At 39.4% G+C, this 23,486-nt stretch overlaps 1 protein-coding gene across 3 annotated transcripts in view; it reads left to right on the top strand.

Annotated features, from left to right (window-relative positions):
* Cep350 (centrosomal protein 350) overlaps positions 1–23,486 on the top strand; it is a 157,697-nt gene that overhangs the window by 46,077 nt on the left and 88,134 nt on the right. For all 3 annotated transcript variants that reach the window (XM_031385383.1, XM_031385392.1, XM_031385375.1), the window contains 7 exons: positions 3,384–3,530; positions 5,780–6,441; positions 7,622–7,743; positions 10,601–11,661; positions 13,460–13,601; positions 15,650–15,819; positions 17,947–18,133. In XM_031385383.1, the coding sequence (XP_031241243.1) occupies positions 3,384–3,530; positions 5,780–6,441; positions 7,622–7,743; positions 10,601–11,661; positions 13,460–13,601; positions 15,650–15,819; positions 17,947–18,133 (2,491 nt within the window). The remainder of the gene's footprint in view (positions 1–3,383; positions 3,531–5,779; positions 6,442–7,621; positions 7,744–10,600; positions 11,662–13,459; positions 13,602–15,649; positions 15,820–17,946; positions 18,134–23,486) is intronic.

Raw genomic sequence — 23,486 nt, 5'->3', positions numbered from 1 at the left:
GCCTCAAACTCAGAAATCCACCTGCCTCTGCCTCCCAAGAGCTGGGACTAAAGGTGTGCGCCACCACCTCCCAGCTCTAGTGTCTTTTAATAGGAACACACCAAATTAAAATAGTGATTTTTTTTTTCCTATGAGTAATCGTTTTCTGTGCCTTTGAGACACATCAGCATGCCACTCTTCCTGCCAGTAGGGGTCAAGCTAAACGAAGAATAGACCAAACTAGGAAAACAAGAGATTTTTGCTTCCATAGTGACTGACATATCAACCTTGATTCATATTGCTTGACTTTATATTGTAGCTAACATTATTTCTTTGGCACATGAGTCAATTTTAGTATGATTTAGTTTCATCATATGTAAAAAAGCAAATCAGTAGTAGTTGTCTCCCAGCATTGTTGTGAGAGCTAAAAGCATGAATACTAGAAAAATGCTTCTGGCTAGTACTTTGTACATGACATGAGTTCCACCTCCTAGCTGTCCTCAGGTGTCATATTCAGCAAGTATTTTTTGGCCATGAAAGACTATAGACAGTTTGAGAGCTTGTCACCTTCAGTTTCAGGAGACTCTGAATCAATACATTTGCTCATTATCCAGATGTTTGTCAGCAGTGGCTATATGTGTGGCAGTATAGTGGTTAGCAAGACAAAAAGTTGCTGAGATGTATGTTAGAAACAGTGTGACAGGGGCTGGAGAGATGGCTCAGTGGTCAAGAGCAACGACCACTCTTTCAGAGATCCTGAGTTCAATTCCCAGCAACCACATGGTGGCTCACAACCATCTGTAATGGAATCTGATGCCTTATACTGGTGTGTCTGAAGAGAGTTGACAGTATACTCACAAACATAAAATAAATTAAATCTTAAAAAGAACAAACAAAAAGAAACAGTGTGACAGTATGGTAAGAGACCACAGGGCCTCTGGGAAACAGCAAGAGTGACGAGCTGCTGTGTTCTGACCACGCCCTGTCCTTCTGCTGCTTGTCCTTAGAATGATAGCACACTTTTGTGATTAACTTCAGATGCAATAATAGAGTGATACTACTTCTGTACAAATAAAACTTGTTTTTACAAGAATATAGTTAATGGTAATTAAATTAAATATAAGAGCATTTTATATAGTTGGTGGAGGCACACACCTTTAATCTCAGTACTCAGTGGCAGAGGCAAGTGTATCTCTTAGTTTAAGGCCAGCCTGGTCTACAGAGCAAGTTCCAGGACAGCCGAGACTACACAGTAAAACATTGTCTCAAAACCACCACTCCCTTTACTCCCCGCAAAAACCAAAAATACAATTTATTTTATTACATCTAGAGAAGAGTAAATAAAAAGAAAGGACAATGTTATATATTGCTATCAGAGGCCTCCTTTGGGATGGAGTACATCAGCTGTGCTCACCCAGTCAGTCTGCTTCATCCATGTGTGCTTTGCCATTAACCTAGACTAAACAGCATTAAAGGTGCTGAAACTATACTAAGAATTTTCTAGTGAGAGTCATCTTCTTCGAGTTACTTTACAAGACTATTTCAGAAAGCCACAATTTAGTTTTTTATTTTATGTATCTGGATATTTTGCCTATATTTTTATGTGTATGTACTGGTACCCTCAGAGACCAGAAGTGTGCATCAGATCCCTTGAAATTGGAGTTACAGACAGTTGGGAGCTGCCCTGTGGGTGCAGGGGATCAAGCCTGGGTCCTCTGAAAGAGCAGCCAGTGCTCTCTAATTGCTGAGCCATCTCTCCAGCCCCTCCCTCACAGAACTTTCAAAAACCAACATTTATAAATGACTACCCATGAATTCATGTTTGTTTAGTTTTGAGTTTGAAATTAAGGTAAAGTATAAGGAACTCTGTTCTGCCATTTATGAAAAAAATGTTTCTTATATATTGGAACAATAAGCTTAGAACCCTTTCAGTATGTTAGACCCATTGTTTATGGTTAATAACAAAGTACAAAGGCATTTCTAAAGTAAGCAGGGGCTGACTCAGTTGCTATGCATGGGTGGGGATCTGAATTTGAATTCCTAGAACCTGCATAACAGCCAGGCATACACATCAGTACCTGTGATCCCAGTACTCCTGTGGTGGAGAAGAGGTGGACACAGTACTGGAAACTCCTGGACCAACTGGCCTGGCATATGCCAAGAAAACCTGAAAAACCCAGAGAACACGGTCAGGCACGTGCGCATGTATACATATGAGTACACACCCACATGTGTACATACATGCATACACACACTTTAAGAACACACTCAGGCGCGTGCGCATGTATACATATGAGTACACACCTACATGTGTACATACATGCATACACACATGTTAAGCAGAACATATTTATAATAGTTTATAATTAGTATATTTATTAGATCCATATTTCTATTTAGACTATTAAATTATAGCTTCCTTAAAAGGAACACTTAATAAAATGTCTTTCAAATAAAAGTAGGACAGTATGCTAGAAAATTAGAAAAATATGGGAAAACAAAACTGTTCATTTTGACATAAACAGAAAGTACTAGTATTAGTTTGAGTATTTCTGAATAGTATTTGAAATTTTTGATATTTATTTGTTGTGTCTATACAGTAATTTTAAAGTCATATTAGTATAATTTTAGTCATTGTATACCTAAAAATTCTTTGTACATATACAATTTTTATCATTTTTTTAACTTTTAAATTATTTGTTTATTGAGGAAGGGTCTCACTTTGTAGCTTTCATTAACTGGGAACTTGCTATGTAGACCAAGTTTGAACTCACAGAGGCTCTCCTGCCTCTGCCTCCTGAGTGCTAGGATTAAGATTTTATCCCTATATTTGTTTAGCAAACAAGTCTTAGCTAGAAACTTGAAATTTCAAGATTCATTGTGGTAGGAGAGATCCCACATTGTTCTCTGATCATCCACGTGTGCTGTGGTACACTCTTCCCACCCCCCCCAAAAAAGAATGGAAGTTTTAAAAAAAAGATTTGAACAAACTATTAATCAAGTTTGGTGGCTTAGAGTTAAAAATAAAGTTAAAAAAATTTTATTTTAATTTTATTTATGTGTATGGGTATTATGTCTACATGTATGCCTGTGTACCGTATGTGTACATTAGTGCTCACAGAGGACAAAGAGGGCATTGGACCTCTTGGGACTAGAGTTGAAGATGGTTCTGAGCCTCCACAAGGGCGCTGGAAATCAAACCCAGGTCCTCTGAAAGAGCAACCAGTGCGCTTGACTGCTGAACCATCTCTCTGGCGTGGCCCCTAAAATATACTTTAAATGACAGACCTTTTCAGCTTAGCAGAAGATAAATGTAGAATTAATTATAGAACCTGCATTACTGAATAAATATGCTTCTTAGAGATAAAATGAAAGTTTTGAATTCAGTGCAATATATTTTTTAGGTAGCAGTCGTTTGATAAGCACGTCTTCTTGGCGAAATGGACAGAAGCTAGTAAAGAAGATTCTGGGTCCTGCACCCAAGATGGAGCAAAAAGAACGAAGACCCATATCGAGTGACAGAAGTGGAAGAGAACGAGCGGCTAAATTTGGTGAGAGGATATAGTTAAAATTGTTTCAGAAACGATGATTGCCTGTTTACATACTCAGATGGTGCAAATGTGCTGGAGAATACTTAAGATTTTATTTTAAAGTTCTTACTGTAGCTCAAAAAAGCAGAAATGATCTGTTGATTTTGGATAGGTCTAGAGAAAAGTTATTTTTCTTAAAGGTGTAGTCAGTCATAGCTAAATTTGTTTTACGATCCAGGACTCTCTTAAATTTGACCTTCAGGTTCTTTCTTTCTTATTTAAGTACATTGACTACTATATAAAATAGGTGTGAGAGTATTTCAGGAGATTTTTCAGTGGATAAAAGTGCTTGCTATGCAAGCATGAGGACCAGAGTTCAGATCCACAGTGCCTACCTGTAATTCCTACCTCAGAAGGGGCTTCCTAGAGGAAGCTAGCTAGCAGGACTAACTGTACAAGCAAGCTCTGAGTGTGGATCTATATGACTGAGGACCCTGTCTCCGGGAATGAGGCGGAAGAGCAATCATTTCTGACATAAACCCATGGCTTTCACATGCACATACCTCCCTCCCAATGCAGGCATCTCCACATACATATATGCCCACACATACAAGCATACACATACAAGATATACAACACATACACACACACACACACACACACACACACACACACACACACAGAGGAAAAGGAAAAAATAACTAGTTATGTTTTCCATAAACACTAACTTTGAGAAATGAAATATAAAATCTTCACAACCAGTTTTCTTTTTCAGCAGTGAAATTTTCCCCCAGTTAATTTAATTCCAGGAGTCGATTAAGCAAGAAATGTAACCAACTATGATTTAATATATTGCAGTCAATATGAACGTTGTATTTCTTTTTCTTTATTTCTTTCATTTTGCAAGTGAACTCATGCATATTCTCAGTCTAAAATTAAGCCTTGTCAGCGAATACCAGATGATAAAGTGGTTGTTTGCATATATAATGTGTTTATTGTATTCTGACGTTCATGAGAGAGTCATAGTGGTTTAGCTCTTAGCTGGCAGATAGTATTTTCTAGGAAGTAGGCAGTTCTTTAATATCTAGGACTTCATGCCATAGACCATAATCTCTGGCTACTTGAAAGAATATATTTATCCTAGTAGAAGGGAACATTATATATTTCTTATGCTTCTTACTGAAGATTTTTCTTTTTCTCTTAAAAATGGGTAAAATACCAAATAGTCTTTTAAATATTTCTGAGATTTGTTTTACAGATATTACTAAGATGTGATATATAGGAGGTCAATTTTAATCTTTTTATATCAATAGGAGTCTAAACTTTCAGAAATTCCCTGGTAAGCTCATCTAACTGTGGTGTCATTTAATTGTAGAATGAGTCAGTATTGTATGGAATTTTTAGAGAAAAATTTCCAGTATTTTCAATACCTTTATTGCTGTGTTTGGTACAGCTTGATTTTTCTTTCTAAAATTTTAATTATTTTACTTGTATGAGTGTTTGTCCTACATATGTGTCTGTATACCCATGTGTGCCTTATCTCAGAAGTGGATGTCGGGTCACCTGAAACTGTAGTTACAGGTGGGAGCTGCTGCCATGTGTCTGCTGAGACTCAAACTCCTGTCTTCTGGAAAAACAGATGTTTTTCTTAGCCACTGACCCTTCTCTTCAGAACCAAGTTTGATTTTTTTCAAAGCACTTAAAATTATGCCTTTCCTAAAGATTTCTAAGGTGATTTCCCGGTTAGATTTTATTATAGCTTGAAGGCAGAGTCTTACAGAGAAGCAAAGGAAATTTATGAACTTCTGATCTTCCAGTCTCTGCCTCTCAAGTGTTGTGATTATATTTGCCTGGGACCATACCTGAATCACTTCTCCTCCTCTTCCTCTTCCTCCTCTTCCTTTCCTTCCTTCTCTTCCTCCTCTTCTTCAATTCAGATGTTTTCTAAAAAGTTGATTTTTTTTTGAAAAAAATGTTTTGAAGTAGGAAAAATATGCATATGTAAGATAAATGGTAGCATTACATATTCCTATCAATTATAATGTTTTGTTTGCAGAAATACTAAAAGATGTATTATAAAAAGAGTATAGTTTATATGAAGTTCTTCCTGATATAAAAAGGAATTTACCTTTACAACATTCTTTGGACTGTTATAGGATATTTGAATTTATGTTTAAAATAAAGAAAAATTCCTTAATTTTCTTATTCGTGCAGTAAATCTTAGGAATGAATCTGGAGTTTTAATATAACTAATAGTCTGTGTGTTACAGGGGGCCATATTGGAAGAGCAGAATCGGACCCCAAGTTGGATGTTTCACATAAACAGCTTCCACGAAGCTCAGAACGTACAAGAAGTAGTAAAGCTTGGTCTGAAACTAATATAGTGAAATCAGCTCTGTCCATTCCAGACAATAAGCAAGAGGAAAACGCTGCCTTAAACAAGGATTTTTTGCCCGTTGAAATTCGTGGAATTCTTGATGACTTACAGCTAGATTCTTCAGCTCAAGCTGTGAGGCAAGAGGTTGGAGAGGCACAGAATCAGAAGTCCTCCACCCCCGTACAAGCGCCTAGGAGTCATAGCCCTGTGAAAAGAAAGCCTGACAAAATAACAGCAAATGAGGATCCACCTGTGATTTCCAAGAAGCGTCACTATGACACAGATGAGGTACGACAGTACATTGTTAGACAGCAGGAGGAGAGGAGGAGGAGGCAGCATGAAGAGAAGAAGGCTCAAAAGGAGGCTACGGAGCAGAAGAACAAACGATTACAGGAGCTCTACCGGAGACAGAGAGAAGCCTTCTCTAAAGCAAAAACTGGGCCTCCTTCTGATCCACTGGCCTCTAGACGACTACAGGAAACTTACTCCAAATTGCTACTAGAAAAGGCTTTGTTTGAAGAGCCAGCCCATCAGCATGGTACACAGGAAACACAGGTACTAGGAGTTATGGGAACACAAAGTGGGGTATTTATGGTGAGGAAAAGCTTGCTTCCTGTCCAGAACTGTTGAAAAATTATCCTACCTAGGACTTAGGCTCAGATAGTTGTTAAAAACAACAACCAAGACCTTTCATAAAATTTATTGCATGCAAAGAGAAATGAGGAAATGCAGAAAGTTAACGACAGAGAGCTTACAATATTGGTCACCATTGCTCTCTTCTGTCCTGCTGTATTTCTGCTTTGTCTTCATTGTAGTACTGAGCAGGAGAGCTAGTACATAGTGCACCACCAAATTACATTAATGAAATATTTAGTTTTGGGTTTAGTATTGAAGTGAGGACATACTCTTGTGCTAATGTTTTTAAGATTGAGTGTGTCTCAGGTATTACAACTGTTTTGAAAGCTTTTCTTACAGGTTTAAGCATCAGTAAATACAAAAAGGTTATTTATATTCTTTTTACTTATGAGATAAAAAAAACAGTTTTATAAAGGATATTATTTTATCATAATCATGCTGCTAATATTAATGTCTGCTTATTTTTTTTGTCTGTTGCTGTGATAAAATACACTGACAAAAGCAATGTAAGGGAGAAAGTATTTTTTCTGGCTTTTCCTATAAGGGAATAGTTTATCCTGGAATGGAAATCAGGGTGGCAGGAGCTTGAAGCAGCTGTCCACATCACATTCATAACGAGAAAGCAAACACTAATGGACACATGCTGCAGCTAAGCTGACTTTCTGCCTTTAAGTTGCCTAGGGTTCTACCCAGGGGATGGTGCCGCTCATGGTGGACAGGTCTTCTCACCTCATGTAACAAAGTCAAGATGCCTAGAGGACCCTGTCCCAGATGATTCTAAATTCTGTTAACAGATATTACCAGTGATTGCAATGTCCTTGTTAGATTTCAGATGAGATTTTGCTGTTAATTGTAGTGGTTGTTTTTATTTGGTTTTCTGTCATGCCAGGATCAAACCCACAACTTGATATGATATAAGTAAACACTCATATAATAGTTATATTAAAGGCAAACTAAATATAATGTGATTTTATTTGAGGGAGAAAAAACCTCTCTTTTATGACCTTTTTAAGTTCAGGGACTTGATAAGTTTCTTATGTGCTACTTGAAGACATTTTTGTGATCAGAATCAGATAAATTTGATGTTCTCTTCTCTTAGGCTAGACCTGGGTATCAACCATCTGGAGAATCTGATAAAGAAAACAAAATACAGGAACGTCCCCCAAGTGCGTCTTCCAGTAGTGACCTGTCCCTGTCAGAACCTCCACAACCTCTTGCAAGGTAAAAAAAAATAAAAAGAGAGAATGAAAGATGACCAAGGTTCTTTCTTTTAATGAGAAGACATTTCACATTTAGTGAACATCTTCAACCAATACCTGAACATGGTGTATAGATAGATGTATTTGCTGTGTTCCACACTGGTTTTTCCTGCCCTTTAATCCAGATCCAATGTCAATCCTTATCAGATGGTAGCACTCTTGCTCTCTCTAAGCCTAACAACGTAAAGTTTTTGGATGGGTAAGTCACAGTGAAAGATATACATGATTCTAAATTACACTTTGCAATAATAACCATTGGGAGAAGAAAAAAGATTTGAAACTCTTTGAGAATGTACACATACAAGTCAAATCTCTTTCCATTTTGAACTTAATGCACATTGTCCTTTTTCACCTCAAAGGACAATAACACTGATAACATTTACATTATTTTTTACATTTATTTATTTTATGTTTATGAGTGTTTTGCCTTTCCTGTATGTACATACACCATATATATGCCTCGTGCCCACGGAAGTCAGAAGAAAGTAAAGGATCTTTGGAACTGGGGTTATTGATGATTGTGAGTCACTGTGTGGGTACTAGAATCAAATCTGAGTTCTCTACAAGAGCAAGAAATGCCCCCTTTTTTTTTTTCCTTTTTAAAGATTCTTAATTTCAATTACACATGTATGTGTGTAGATATGTGCCTGCCAGTGCAGGTGTCTGTGGAGATGTCAGTCTCCTGTAAGCTGCCTAATATGGATACTGAGAATTGAACCTGGGTCCTCTGGGAAAACAGCAAGTACTTTTAACCTCAGAGCCATCTCTCTAGCCCCCAGTGGTATTGATGACATTCATTGTTTCTTAGTTTCTAGGCCTGGAGCTGATTGAATCCTTTAGGTAAAATACATTGTTTGGGTTGTTTGGTTTTATTTGCTGTGTAGTACTAGCTCGAAACCCAGGGCCTTGTGCCTTTTAGGCAAGTGATTTACCACAGAGGCACATCAATAAACCTGAACGTTGTTGTTGTTGTTATGGTTCCACAGAGGAGATAATTGAAGTCTAGACTTTAATTAAACTTTCTGAAAGTCAAAATACTACTTTTGGAAGTGGGTTTGAACATAGGCAAATGACTTGATAAGCCAGTACTTTTAACCACTGTATATACTTAACTGCTAATAAGAGAAATCTATGATTTGTTTAATGTTCTAAATATATTTTAAATATAAATCATATTTTTATATATAATTTTTAAATCTTTATTATGTTCATTTTTATTTATGAATACTTTTGTTTAAAAACTACTGCCCGTGTAATCATTGTCAGACCCACTGTGCTGGTGTTGTGTTTTGTTTATTTGAGTTCCCTGAGTTTCTGATTCTGAATGTTATGAAACAAACCAAGCACAAGTTTGTTATTACTTTGTATTTGTTCCTCCACTTCTTTTTTTTTCTTCCCTTTCTTTTTTCCCTTTTAAAATTTTAGATTCTTTGTCTTTCTTTTTTTTTTTTCTTAGTTCGAAACTCTACATTTTAGCCAGGAGGCGATGGCATACTGCTTTAATCCTAGCCCTCAGAAGATAGAAGCAGGTGGATTTCTGAGTTCAAGACCAGCCTGGTCTATAGAGCAAGTTTAAAAAAACCAACCAACCAAAACAAACAAAAAACCCAAACAAACCAAAAACCAAACAACAACAATAAGAAAACCTGTACATTTTAATAAAGTACTATGCATCGTGTGTGTGGAGCACATATAACCGGGAACACATGTTGTGTATTCAGCTCTTTTCCATTTTTGAGTTCTCCAGGCTTGAATGTCAGATGCCTTTTCCTTCTGAGCCATTTGGTGGCCTCCAATATTTAGCAATCTATCTTAGGGTTCCTATTGCTGTGCAGAGACTCATGGCAACCCTTACAAAGGAAAGCATTTAATTGGAGCTGGCTTGCAGGTTCAGAGGTTCAGTCCTTCATCATCATGGTGGGAAGCATGGTGGCACACAAGCAGACATGGTGCTGGAGAGGGAGCTGGCAGGCAGCAGGAAGAGAAAGACACTGCACCTGGCTTTAGCATCTGAGACCTCAAGCTTAACCTCAGTGACACACTTCCTGACAAGGCCATACCTCCTCATTGCACCACTCCCTAGGAGCCTATAGGAGCTATATTCATTCAAACCACTATACTATCTTAAGTGTTTCTCTTTTAAGTAATACACACACACACACACACACACACACACACACTTTTTTGGTTTTTCAAGACAGGGTTTCTCTGTGTAGCCCTGGCTGTCCTGGAACTCACTCTGTAGACCAGGCTGGCCATGAACTCAGAAATCCGCCTGCCTCTGCCTCCCAAATGCTGGGATTAAAGGTGTGTGCCACCACCGCCCGGCAAGTAATATTATTTTTAAAGGGTTGAATAGAGATAGCTTCTAAGGAAGCTTGTCTACAGAGTTTTAAATGGCCATTTGAAAAAATAAGGCCTCTTATTTGAAGAAAGTTTACAAAACAGTACAAATGGTGAAATACCAGTTTTGTGCAAATACCACCACAAAACCCACAATTTATACATAGATAAATGTTAGCAAGAATATACTTGTAAACAAACTACCAAAGATAACTATGGCTTTTTTGTTGTTTTTCTCCGAGTAATCTCTCACTCTCAACCCTTTTGCTTTTTTTTTTGAAAATGTATGTATATTATTCTTATAATCAGAGATCCCTTTTACCCTCCTTTAAGTGATGGTTTGGACTAGGGATATAGGCCCATGATAGAATACTTGTCTGGCATGCGCAAAGCTCTGGAATCAATTAGTTACACTGCAAAAAAAGAAATATAGTATGGATTACTATACTAACTAATATTGTGCTTTCTGTTATCAGAAGAGACTTGATGGAGCCTACATGGATGCAGCCTGACAGGTTGAGCCCTAGAGTTCATAGTTCTCAAGCGCAGCCCCTTGTTGGAACGGCTGAAAATTTACTCTCCCATCTCTTGCATCTTGAGCATGTAGGAATTTTGCACAAGGACTATGAGTCTGTTTTACCAGCCAAGAAGAGTCATAATAAGGCTTCAGGACCGTTAACTTTCACACCTCAACCATATATGACCTCACAAGCTCCTCATCCTGATGCCTTGTTAAAGCCTAGTACCAGCCAGTATAAGACTAAACTGGATCGTATTGAAGCCCTGAAAGCAACAGCTGCTTCTCTGTCCAGTAGGATTGAAAGTGAAGCTAAGAAGCTGGCTGGGGCCAGCATTAACTCTGGGTCAGTGTGGAACACTGAGTGTGATGTGAAGCTAGCACCTCAAGAGAATGGACCTTGGACTAAAGCTATCAGTCCACCTGTGAAAGAGGACATTGAAGATGCTTTCTCTGCTCGGATTCAGAAGATGCTGGGAACCTGTGTATCTCATGCAACTTTTGATGATGAGCTTCCTGGTGTAGGCAGCCTTAGTGAATATAAAAAACTTCCTGAGATGATCAGACCCCAGAGTGCCATGTCAAGCTTGAGAATGACATCCCCGAGTCCTAAGCCAGGAGGGCTGCTGGCACAATTGTGTAGGAGGCAGACTGATTCTTCTAGCTCTGACATACAAGCCTGTTCTCAAGAAAGAGCCAAAAGGTCCCTTTGTTCCAGCATAGACTCAGTCAGTGAAGGGCCTCTTCTTAGTGAAGGGAGTCTGTCTGAGGAAGAAGGACGCCGGGATGCACAGCCCCTTTTGAAGGTAGCGGAAATCTTAAAGGAAAAAGAGTTCTGTGCTGGAGAGAGAAATTCTTACGAACCTATCAAAGAGTTTCAGAAAGAAGCTGAGAAATTCTTGCCACTTTTTGGGCACATAGGTGGTACACAAAGCAAAGGACCATGGGAAGAACTGGCAAAGGGAAGTCCACACAGCGTCATTAATATTTTTACCAAGTCATATCAGTTATATGGAAAAGGTGAGAAAAAGCCTGTACTATATTTAGACAATTATTTCATAATTATCCTTTTATTGTTGGTTTTTCTTTTTAAATCCAAGGTGTCTCATAATACTTCAATCTTGTAACCCACTTTCTTCTCCTAGGATAAAGTTAATCCCTTCAGGTATATTGCTTCCTACTTTATCTTTGTTATAGGTGAATTCTACCCAACATATAATAACAGAACTTTAGAATTCCTAGGTTGTAGATTTTCACTCTGTAAATGGAGTAAATTATCGACAAATGAGTTGGTTTCATCTGTTCTATGTTCAACTGTGTATTACATTACATTTTCTTAAAATTTACATTTGGGCACTTATAGATAGTGTGATAATTGTATATGTTATTGCTCTCTTTTGTTCAGTTACTTTATATCAGTGGTTGCCTTAGTTATTAGTCTTTGTTGTCAACTTGACATAAACTAGAGTCCCTTTGGAAGAGGGGACCTCTCTTGAGGATTCACCTAGCCCTCACTGGCCTGTGGGTGTGTCTGTGGGGCATTGTCTTGTTTACTGGTTGAAATGAAAGGCCCAGCCTACTCTGGGTGGTACTACCCCATGTGGGTAGGCCTAGGCTGCATTAAAAAAAGTTAAAACTAACTGAACTTGAGCCTGTGAACAATGGAGCCAACAGTAAGAGGCTTTCCTCTGTGCTTCTGCTTGAGCTCTTTCTTCATTTTTCTCAGTCATGGATTGGGACCTGGAAATATAAGGCGTAGTAAATGCTTCCTCTCCAAGCTGTTTTTGGCTATGGTATTCATCACAGTGACAGAAAACAACAAGGACAGTTGTCAGTTTTGGTTGCTTTTGATTTTAATGCTCTTTCAGTTTCTTTTGTTGAAAACAAAGTGCTTAAATCATTATTTTTATTATTTTAATATTATTTACGTGTATGGGTGATTTGCCTGCACATTTGTCTTGTGTGTTCTTGGTGCTAGCAGAGGCCAGAAGAGGATGTTGAATCCTCTTGGACTGGAGTTAGAGATGATCGTGAGCACCCTGCGAGGGCACTCCTGAAGAGTGCCACTGGTCTTAACTGCTGAGCCATCAGTCCATCTTGACATTTTTACTTTTTTATGTTTTTTTTTTTCTTTTTCTTTCTTTCTTTCTTTTTTTTTTTTTTTTTTTTTTGAGACAGGGTTTCTCTGTGTTTCCCTGGCTGTCCTAGAACTCACTCTGTAGACCAGGCTGGCCTCGAACTCAGAAATCCGCCTGCCTCTGCCTCCCAAAGTGCTGGGATTAAAGGATTAATGCCACCACTGCCCGGTGACATTCTTATTTTTTAATAAGAAAATTGGTTCCATCCTTAAATTCTTGTATTAGATCTTAGTTATAATTTTATACCAATTTTGAAATATTTGATTGAGCTTTGCTTCAAAAAATCTGTAGGATCAAAGTAGAAGAGATAGGTTGTTTAATTGAAACTAGCTTATTTTTTTATTAGTTGTTGTTGAAGCTAGTAATGGATATATTAATTATTTATTTTTTCATTTTTCTTAAAAAGAAGTGAAGACAGCCAGACATAGTGGTGCAAACCTTTAATCTTAGCACTTGGGAGGCAGAGGCAGGATGATTTCAGAGTTCCAGGCCAACCTGGTCTATAAAGCAAGTTCCAGGACAGCCAGGGCTACACAGAGAAACCCTGTCTTGAAAAAAAACTATAAAAGCAAATGAAAGAATCCCCTGTTTATGTTAGTAACATGAAGTGGTAGAATGCTTTGCTTATAGTTTAAATTTTATTTTGTTTTTAACTATACCTCAACTATTATTTTTTATAGGATTTGAAGACAAGGGAACATCGGTATCACGGCCTTTGAATGCCACCACAACCCCACTCAGCAGCATTTCATATGAAGATGACTTCGTCTCTTCTCCAGGAAGCGGGACACTGACAGAAAGGAAATCAACTCTTGAATCTCAGTAAGAATTTGATAGCAAATATATATACCAATAAGAGCTGTGGTCAGAATAGAAGTCATGTCTTTTTTTTTTTTTTCGAGACAGGGTTTCTCTGTGTAGCCCTGGCTGTCCTGGAACTCACTATGTAGACCAGGCTGGCCTTGAACTCAGAAATCCGCCTGCCTCTGCCTCCCAAGTGCTGGCGTTAAAGGCGTGCGACACCACCGCCCGGCTTAGAAGTCACATCTTAATTGTTAATACATATAAAGGCTGTATAATGAATCGGTCGATCATGGACTCTGGATCCAGACTATCTGAGCTGACTTGATAGTTCAGCTGAGTGCTTGTTTGGTGAAAATAGTCATACCTGCTTACCTCGCAGAGTTGTTACAAATGTTCAGTGAAATACACATTTTCTCTGTTTTTTTTTTTTTTTTTCATTTGAGATATGGTCTCATGTAACCAAGGATGACCTTAGACTCTTGATCCTCCTGCCTCCAATTTTCAAGTGTTCTACGATTGCTTATGTGTGCTTCCACACCTAGTGAGTGGAACATAGAATACTTAAAACAGGGCCTGGTACATAAGAAAAAGAATACAGATTATAAGTCAGTCTGTGAGTCCCCAACAGAGAATAGCATTGGGAAATGGTCTTCAACCTATTAATATAAGAAATATAAAAAATTGTTTTTTATGGTAGATTGAGGAAAATCAGGTAGACATTTAACTTTATGATCCTAATAATACTTTTTTATTTTTAAATCAAGAAAACATCTTGATTTTGGTATACCCTAAACATCTACACTTTGAAAAAATTGGTTATAACAACTGATAATTATTGTGCTCTCAATGTGCAAGACAGTGAAAGGGTGGACTTTGCCTGTAGAACTCACTTTTGTAGTAGCCTGATATGGGGAGGATTGTTCTTAGAATACAGTTTTAGACAGGAAGTTGAAGGGCAGAAGTTAAATTATATAAAATCACAAAACAAATTTGACTTTTTTAGATTTTTTTTTTTTTTTTTTTTTTGGTTTTTCGAGACAGGGTTTCTCTGTGTAGCCCTGGCTGTCCTGGAACTCACTCTGTAGACCAGGCTGGCCTCGAACTCAGAAATCCACCTGCCTCTGCCTCCCAAGTGCTGGGATTAAAGGCGTGCGCCACCACCGCCCGGCAGATTTTCTTCCCTAAATTTTATTACCATGTAAATTTATCATTTCCCACATTCAGTATCTTTTTTTATACCTCAATGAAATTATTAAATTATAGAAATTAGTTCTGCCAATTTTCTATTAGCTGGACTAGTATGAATATTCATAAAAGTATAATAGGAAAAATATAGTGTAAATATTGAGCCTACAGAAAAGATTAGATTTTTAAATTAAAGCTTTTTAAAGAATTTAATTAACATTATCAACCAATATGATTTAATATCTTTTACTATTAAATGAAAGTAGAATATATTAAAATTGTTCTGTATAAGATTATCAGATGGAAAAATAATTATACTGTATAAGTATAAGTTTGAGTAGAAATTGAGGCCATAGTTTTCCATCATCGACATTGTATTTTTTTCTCATACATGTCTGAAACATTTGTTCCCCCCCCCTTTTTTTTTTAAGCTAGAGCTAGTAGCAAAGGTTAGCCTTGAACTTCTGATCGTCCTATTTTCACCTCCTCAGTTTATGGTGTTCTGTAGGCCAAACCCAGGGCTTCATCATGCATGCCAAGTAGACACTGCCAACTGAGCTACATCTCCAGGCCTGAAACATTTTATTTGGATTCACGTCAGTAAACAATTCATCTGAGATTCTTTTTCTGAGTACTAAACTGAGCCATAGAGAACCTTTTAAAATTGATAAATTTATACTAGTTGTTGGACATAGCTACCACTATTTAGTCTGAGGACCTTTTGTGTTATAAGATTGTTTTGTTCTTCACTCACTCAAGAGGAAGCTTTGCTTTGCTGCTCTGATCTAGGTACTCATAGCTCTTTTGAAACAGAATTTGTGATTTTTTTTTCACTTTGGATTTTTTTTTTTTGTCAACTCCTATTACTTTCTCCTTGGCAGAATTGATGGTAGCAACTTGAGTGTTCAGGAGGAGCATTCTAGTGGAAAGTTTGCCTATGGCCTTGCCTCTGTGGATGCCACCTCCCAGCACTCCTCTGGAGCTCACTCTGCTGTGTCCACGCGTCCATCAGCTTCTAAAGGAAAGAAGGGGAAGAAGGAAAAGATGGACTGTGAGTAGAATCCCACCTGATGACTTTCTCTCTTCTTCGTGGTTTTGTGGTAGTGACCTAAAGTTACAGTTTAGTTCTTTAGTTAGGAGATGAATTTATTTATGATAATCTAATCAACTTTCACATTTGTGAAATATCTTTAATATCTTTTGCTCTATAACATCAAACTTTTTAGTATAAGTCTTTCAATACGGACAAAATGCATAATTAAAAATTTAAGAATTACGGATACTGATTCAAGAAATATAAATCAGGGCCAACAAACTATGCAGATGGCTTAGTAGGTAAAAGCAATGGCTGCTCCATCCTGACAGCATGAGTTTGATTCCTGGAACCCATACAACTGTGAATGGAGAGGACACATAATCATCCTTTGACCTCTGTGTATGAGCTGCAGCACTCTTCTAAGTGTGCAGTTACCTGTCCCACACACAAATAAATGAAATAAAAAAATTAAAAAGAAGTATAAGTCATCCATAATCCATTTGTTCAGAGGCAACTACAATTATGTTTTTGATGACTTTTTCAAATATATACATGAAGCCATATCTTTATTTTAAAAAGAAATAGAAATGATATTGCTTTGCAACTGCTTTAAAAAAACCCATCTTGGTAGTATATCATGTACATTCTAAGCATCATCAAGCATAGTCCTCAGATGTCCTTCCCTGTAAAGCAGACTGCCGTTCATATGGTTATTTGTACAGCATGGGAGTTTATTGGAAGTGATGTGTGTTCCATGGTACTTTACAGTACAGTACCATATAGTTAGCTAGTTAGTTAGGCCTTTTGGCACTCAGTAAATCTTTTTGAGTGATTGACACACACCTGCTGATGTTCTACTCTGTTAAAAAAAAATCACTATGTGAGCATGTCTGTATGTCTGTGGAGGTCAGTGTATAACTGTGGTGGGTTTAGTTTTCCCTCCACCTTGAGATAGACTGTGAGTACAAGAAACTCACTGGCCCATGAGCTTCTGAGATTCTCTTCTTCCATCTCACTGTTTAAGTGCTGGGATTGCAGATACATGCTACCATGCTTGGTCTTATGTGGATTAGGGGATCCCAACTTTCTTGGTTGGGCAGCAAGCACTTTACCCACTAAGCAACCTCTCTAGTCTCATTTTTAGTCTATAGACCTATAGGTAGAGAGATACAAAGATCATGTAAAAGCTTCTTTATGCTCACATGATGGTTTCAAGCTTGGGAGTGATTTTTCATATATATATATTATATATATTTATATTTCATATAAATATATATATATTTCCTAATTGAAAAGATAAACTGTGCTTTTTGAATATGAGGTAGAATAGGAATATGGTCAGTATAGGAAATTATATTTTAAAAAATTAATTGCCTATAATTTCTAATGTAAAGATGGATAGTGCTAACATTTTATAATTTTATTTTGGTAAAATAATACACATATTGCTAGATGTGGTGAGGCACCCTTTAATCTTAACACTGGGGAAGCAGAGGCAGTCTGATCTCTGTGAATTTGAGGCCAAACTGGTCTATCTAGTGACTTACAGGGCAGCCAGGTCTATATAGTGAATGAAGGCCTTGTCTCAGAAAAATGGAAATAATAGTAATAATGCATAGGCTTTTTCAGAAGCCTTTTTTAGAAACTCCAGTTTTTGTTGGGTAGAGAAGGAGCTCAGCTGGTAGATATATGTCCTTGCCTAGAGTAAACAAAGGTCTGTCTGTATTTGATCCCCACACTATACACTGTGTGGTATGATGGTAGAGACAGAAAGATCAGAAGTTCATGGTCTTCCTCAGCTGCATAGTGAGGTGAGGCTAGCCTGGGCTATATGAGGTGCCATCTCGAAAAGACAATTCATTTAAATCATTTTCAAGTTCAGTGACATTAAGTCCACATTTGTATCATTGTGAGCATCACCACTACCATCTCCACTCTTCCCTCCACAGCTACTGATAGCCCCTGCTTCTATAAGTTTGACTAGTCTCTACTTCACACAAGTAGAATAATGGACTCTGGAATTATAAACATGTGCCATAATGCCTATTTTTTTAAATGGAGGCAGAAAAATGAACTGCTTCATTTTAGATATGAAAAATAAGTCTAATGCTGGAAATTTGTTTACAAAAATTTCCTTTCCAGGGTTGGATTCACTCACTGGAAATGCTCAGAACACATTCATTGATGAGGAAAGAGTACAGTCAGACTCAGAACGTGGTTCCCATCAGGGCAGGAAGCTTGGGCCTGGCAGCAAACTTGCTGTTAGAGACTATGAGCAGACTCTGGATGCTGAGAGCACATTGGAAGAGCTCTCTGGGCATTCTGTGAGGTAAAGCAGTGCATTCTTTATGCTGTCATTTGTATGTAATTGAAGTTAAATATATTGTTGTTCAGTGAATTTGGTAAATTTCAGCTTGGCATGTTTGAGCTGATATAGGTTATTTACTTTCTGAAGGACACTGTTACTTAGTTCATAGCTGTATACTTCGTTTTGGCATGTGGACATTCCTCATTGCAACTGTTCAAAGCATCTCTAGTAATTATTTGCCTCAAGCACAAGCCCTTTTTCTCTCCTGACACTATTGTCATATTGTTCTTGGCTCAATCTTTTGTATAAGCATTTGTGTCTCTTGGGGTTCATGAGGTGAGCTACCCCACAGGGAAATGCTTAATAACCTAGTCCTGCTGGGTGTGGTGTTTCCATCGGAGCACCAGGGAGTACCTCATTTGTACAAATTGTGTTTCTCAACTCTATTCTTCCACTCTAAACACAACCACTCAGTGTTCTTTTCATCTATCTCTGTTGAAATTATTTCTTCCTCTGAGTTTTTCTCCTGTCTAGTTAAGACCACTCAAACATACTTTGAAGTTATCATCCTTACACTGATCATGGAATCTGTGTACCTGTAGTTTTCATTCTTTTAAAAATGCTTTAAAGTTTGTGTGTGTGTGTGTGTGTGTGTGTGTGTGTGTGTGTGTGTGAGTGACAGGCGGGGCATTTGTGTTTTACCGTCTGTATGAAGAGGTAAAAGGACGATTTCAGGAGAAGTCAGTTCTTATCTTCCTCTCTGTTAGGCCAGCTCTCTTGTTTGTACCATGCTGGTTCTGTTCTAACTTTGAACGGCAAGCTGTTGTCCCGTGAGCTCCTAGTGGTTCTGCTGTCTCTGCCTCGATCTCACTACAGTTTGCCACTGCAGCCAGCAGTTTTTAATTTACATTCCAGCTGTTGCCCCCTCCCCGTTTCTTCTCCCACAGTTTCTCATCCCATTTCTTCTCCCGCTTGCCACCAAGAAGTCTCCCCCTACCCTAGACACATCTCCCACGGAGAGCAGACCAGGCAACCCTTTGCTGTATATGTGCCAGGGGCCTTGGACCGGAATGTGTATACTGTCTGATTGTTTGCTCAGTTTCTGAGAGCTCACTGGGGTCTGGATTAGTTGAGACTGTTGGTCTTCCTAACGGGTCACCCTCCCCTTAAGCTTCTTCAGTCCTTCCCATAATTCAACCATAGGGGTCCTTGACTTCAGTTCAGTGGTGTATCTTCATCTGTCTCAGTCAGCTGCTGTTAGGGCCTCTCAAGGGACAGTCATGCTAGGCTTCTGTCTGTAAGCACGTCATAGCATCAGCAGTAGTTTCAGACCTTGGTGCATAGTACTACCTCCCCACACCCCATGAGATGGATCCCAAGTTGGGCCAGTCATTGGACCATCACCTTTCCTTCAGTCTCTTCTTCATTTTTGTTCCTGCAGTTGTTTTAGACAGGAACAATTCTGGGTCAGAAATTTTGACTGTGGGTTGGTAACCCTGTCCCTCCACTTGAGGCCATGCCTGTCTACTGGAGGTGGGCTCTCCCCATTGTTGGGCGCTTTGGCTAAGGTCACCCCTGTTGAGTCCTGAGAGTCTCTTACCTCCTGGGTCTCTTATACTTTCTAGAGAGTCCCCTCCATCTCCTACCCCCTGAGGGTGCTGCATATTTCCATTCAGGGATTCTCTCCTGTCTCCCACCCCATAACTGATACTGTTCCCCCTCTCCTCCCCCCCCACCCTTTCCCCTCTCCTCCTCCTCTCCCCTCTCCTCCTCAGGTCTTTCTCCCTCTGCCTCCTGTGATTATTTTCTTTCCCCTTCTATGTGTGATTGAAGCATCCTCATTTGTGCCTTTTTGCTTGTTAAATTTAAGGTCTATAGGTTGTATCCTAGGTATTCTGAACTTTTTAGCTAATATCCACTTATCAGTGAGTACATACATGTCCTTTTGGGTCTGGGTTAACTCACTCAGGATATTTTCTAGTCCCATCCATTTGCCTGCAAAATTCATGATGTGCTTGTTTTTAATAGCTGAATAGTATTCTATTGTATAAATGTGTTGTGGCATTTTCACAGTCCGATCACATTAGGGCAGTGACAGGCCTGTGATTGGACGGGACAGGAATAGGGAAGCAGAGCTAGAAGTTTGGGAGTGAGAGAGGTTGCAGGAGAGGAAGGAGGGGAAGCCAACATGGAGACAGACCAACAGGAAGATGATCCTGATTCCATGTGGTTTTTAACAGCCACAAGTAGCTAAGGTTTTCACAAGGTTAGAATAATTGGGTTAAAGCATTATCCTTATCAATTGGCTCTGAAATTATTGTACTGGCATCTTGTAAATTATGATCTTATTGTTATATGAATCTGGTTGGATAATTAACCTTAAGAGTCATGTTTCTACCGAGTAACTAGGCACTAAGATGACTGATTGTAGGGTGTGTGGGGCATTGCATGTAAGTGAGATGAACTTGCTAGCTGGGAGAGAAAAGCACAGCGAGTGAGACCCCACGGGAACATAGCCAGGACATAGTGCTGTGGCATGCCAGTACCAGTACTAGAGTGGAAACATATTCTGGCGGGGCAGGAGAGATTGCAGGGTGATCTTTTTTAATATTTCCTGCAACATAAATGAACCACATTGGATACATTTCTGTATCCATTCTCCAGCTGAGGGACATCTGGGTTGTTTCCAGCTACTGGCTTACAAATAAGGCTGCTTTGAACATGGCCATCTTACCAGAGACAATCTACAGATTCAATGCAATCCCCATCAAAAATTCTAACACAATTCTTCAAAAACATGGAAAGAGCAATTCTCAACTTCATATGGAAAAACAAAAAAATCCAGGATAGCCAAAAACAGTTCTCAACAATAAAAGATCTTCTGGGGGAATCACCATCCCTGACCTCAAGCTATACTACAGAGCAGTAGTGATAAAGACCACATGGTATTGGTACAGAGACAGACAGTTTTATCAGTGGAATAGGATCGAAGACCCAGAAATAAACCCTCACACCTATGGACACTTGATCTTTGACAAAGAAGCCAAAACATACAGTGGAAAAAAGAAAGCATCTTCAAAAAATGGTGCTGGTCTAATCACCATATGTATGCAGAAGAATGAAAATAGATCTATATTTATCACCTTGCACATAGCTCAGATATAAGTGGATCAAGGACCTCAACATAAAACCAAATACACTGAATCTAATAGAAGAAAAAGTGGGAAAGCACCTTTGATGCATTGGCACAGGGGGAAATTTCCTGAACAGGACATCAATGGCTCAGGCTCTAAGATCAATAATTGACAAATGGGACCTCATGAAACTGATAAGAAAAAAATGTAGGAAGAGCCTCAAACTAAACTCATTTGTTGTGGGGCATTGGACCAGTAGACTTGGTAAGGTGAAGCGGGCCCTAGTCCCCAGGAACTTAGGGTTCACACCTGAGACAATAGGTGGCTCCTTCCCCCCTGCCAGATTCCTGGCTTGGAGCATGTGCCACACTTCCCACACAAGGAAACCTGGTTCTCCATGCTCATGAGGCACCTAGAAGCCCTGAGGGGTTAGCCAATAAGCTACAGCTCCCAGACATTTCTCCCTGCAGAGGGTATTTAATCTCTGGTCCACCCTGAGAAGTTGGTACGCATCCATTTTTCACGATGAACAACTGTACTGGCTGGTTTTGTGTGTCAACTGGACACAGGCTGGAGTTATCACAGAGAAGGGAGCTTCAGTTGGGGAAGTGCCTTCATGCGACCCAATTATGGGGCATTTTCTCAATTAGTGATCAAGAGGGTAGGGCCCCTTGTGGGTGGTGCCATCCCTGGGCTGTAAGTCTTGGGCTCTCTAAGAGAGCAGGCTGAGCAAGCCAGGGCAAGCAAGCCAGTAAGGAACATCTCTCCATGGCCTCTGCGTCAGCCCCTGCTTCCTGATCTGCTTGAGTTCCAGTCCTGACTTCCTCTGGTGATCAACAGCAATGTGGAAGTAAGCTGAATAAACCCTTTCCTCCCTAACTTGCTTCTTGGTCATGATGTTTGTGCAGGAATAGAAACCCTGACTAAGACAACAACCAATACAGTTTGGCACCAAGAACCATCTCTTTCATCTCCCATGGCTATGGGGGTCATGGAGAAGGCCTTCGCCTATAGAGCTGCAGTCTAAATCTCAGTAGGCCTTTCTGTGCTTCCACACAACTGCCCGCCAGGCTGATGAGCTAAGCTACAGCTCCCAGCCCTCTCTTCAGCCTGCATTCTAGCGGCAACTAGATGTTGGGGGCTAGGGAATACCAACTTCAGCATTCCCACATCTCAGACTGCATTTCCCCACCCCTGGAGTGGTGTCTCAGTGCTTCCTTGAAGCCCAGCACCCACTGTTTTGTCTTCCCCAATGGCTGTGCCCAGTGGTGTGATGGAACACATGCCCACACTCATTGGCACTGGGGGAAATTTCCTGAACAGAACACCAATGACTCAGGCTGTAAGGTCAACAATTGATAAATGGGACCCCATGAAACTGAAAATCTTCCGTATGGCAAAAGACACAGTTAATAGGACAAATTGGCGACCTACAGATTAGGAAATGATCTATATAAACCCTCTGTCTGACAGAGGGCTAATATCTAAATTATATAAAGAACTCAAGAAGTTAACCCCCGCCCCAAAACCCAAATAACCCAGTTTAAAAATGGGGTATAGAGCTAAACAGAGAATTCACAATAGAAGAATCTTGAATGGCCAAGAAGTACTTTATTATTTTTTTTATTAGATGTTTTCTTTATTTACAATATCTCCTTCCCCAGGTTCCCCTTCAAAAGAAAAAATAAAAATAAAATAAAAGAAGAAAAAAAAAAACTAAAACAATTCCCTGTTCCCTCCCCCCTCCTCATGCTCACCACCCCACCTTCTCCCACTTCCTGGCCCTGGCATTCCCCTGCCCTGGGGCATAGAACCTTCACAGGGCCAAGGTCCTCTCCTCCCATTGAAGACCGACTTGGCCATCCTCTGCTACACACAATCTGCTGGAGCCTTTAGTCCCCCCATGTGTACTCTGTGGTTGGAGTTTTAGTCCCTGGGAGCTCTGAGGGTACTAGTTAGTTCATATTGTTGTTCGTGCTAAGGGGCTGCAAACCCCCTGGGTTTGCTCCCTGGGTCCTTTCTCTAGTTCCTTCATTGGGGACCCTGTACTCAGTCCAATGGATGGTTGTGAGCCTCTACTTCTGTATTAGTCGGGTACTGTCAGAGCCTTTCAGGAGACAGCTTTATCAGGCTCCTGTCAGCCAGCACTTGCTGATATCCATAATAGTGCTCGGATTTGATGATTGAATATGGGAAGGATTCCCAGGTGAAGCAGTCTCTGGATTGTCCTTCCTTCAGTC

Source organism: Mastomys coucha, unplaced genomic scaffold, assembly GCF_008632895.1.
Source record: "Mastomys coucha isolate ucsf_1 unplaced genomic scaffold, UCSF_Mcou_1 pScaffold1, whole genome shotgun sequence".
In the NCBI taxonomy this organism is placed as follows: Eukaryota; Metazoa; Chordata; class Mammalia; order Rodentia; family Muridae; genus Mastomys; species Mastomys coucha.
Note: the sequence above shows the minus strand (reverse complement) of the source record. Positions and strands in the feature narration are given on the sequence as shown.